The following is a 713-nucleotide window of genomic DNA, read 5'->3' on the forward strand; positions in this document are numbered from 1 at the left end:
CGGCCCCCGCGCGAATCTGCACTCACATCTGGGCAGCGAGGGGCGGTGGTCGACGGGGATCCAGATCTTCTGCACTCGGCTCTGCGTCAGCTCCAAGGGCATCTTCGCAGCCTAGACTCGGCGGCCCTCCGCCCCCCGCGAAGAAGTCGGACTTGGGGAGGAGAGCAGCCTGGTCGACCCCCGAAACAAAGGGGAAGAGGGGGTGCGTGCGCGGGAGCGCGGCGCGGTTGCTCTCCCGTGCGCCGCTTTTTGGAAACGTGCTTTGTGCTAGATCACGAACGATCGCTGGGGCGTGAGGCTCCGCAAGCGCAGCGAGGCAGGCGGAGGGCTAGGGCTGCACCCGCAGCCGCCGCAGGGTCGGGCTCGGACGCTCGGGAAGCCCTCGCGATGCTCGCAGCGCGGTGACAGCCCCGGTCCCCGTGCGCCAGCTCCAGTCGGACGCCTTCCCCACCCGCTGCCTCCTCTCCAGCTCTGCTAGGATGCCTCGCGCAGAGCCGGGGCTTTTAAGAGTCAGAGCCCACAGCGACGTCAGCCTCGGGGCGGGGACGCATTCCTCGGGTTCCAGCCCTCTTTCACGCGGGGAGGGGGGCCGAGGCGGGGGCCGGGCCGGAGGCGGCCTGCCGGCGCCCCCTGCAGGTCGGCACCAGCAGCGCGCCCTGCTCCTGCAGTCCCTCCGCTGATGCCCAGAACGCAGCTGCGGCTACAAATCCCAC

At 70.5% G+C, this 713-nt stretch overlaps 1 protein-coding gene across 3 annotated transcripts in view; it reads right to left on the reverse strand.

The window, feature by feature from the left end:
- The window catches only part of PFKFB3 (6-phosphofructo-2-kinase/fructose-2,6-biphosphatase 3), a 26,266-nt gene extending 25,775 nt beyond the window's left edge, over window positions 1-491 (reverse strand). For all 3 annotated transcript variants that reach the window (XM_029955800.1, XM_029955801.1, XM_029955799.1), the window contains exon 1: window positions 27-491. In XM_029955800.1, the coding sequence (XP_029811660.1) occupies window positions 27-102 (76 nt within the window). In that variant the 5' untranslated portion in view covers window positions 103-491. The remainder of the gene's footprint in view (window positions 1-26) is intronic.
- Window positions 492-713: the final 222 nt, after the last annotated feature.

The sequence above is a fragment of the Suricata suricatta genome, chromosome 10, assembly GCF_006229205.1.
Source record: "Suricata suricatta isolate VVHF042 chromosome 10, meerkat_22Aug2017_6uvM2_HiC, whole genome shotgun sequence".
NCBI lineage: Eukaryota > Metazoa > Chordata > Mammalia > Carnivora > Herpestidae > Suricata > Suricata suricatta.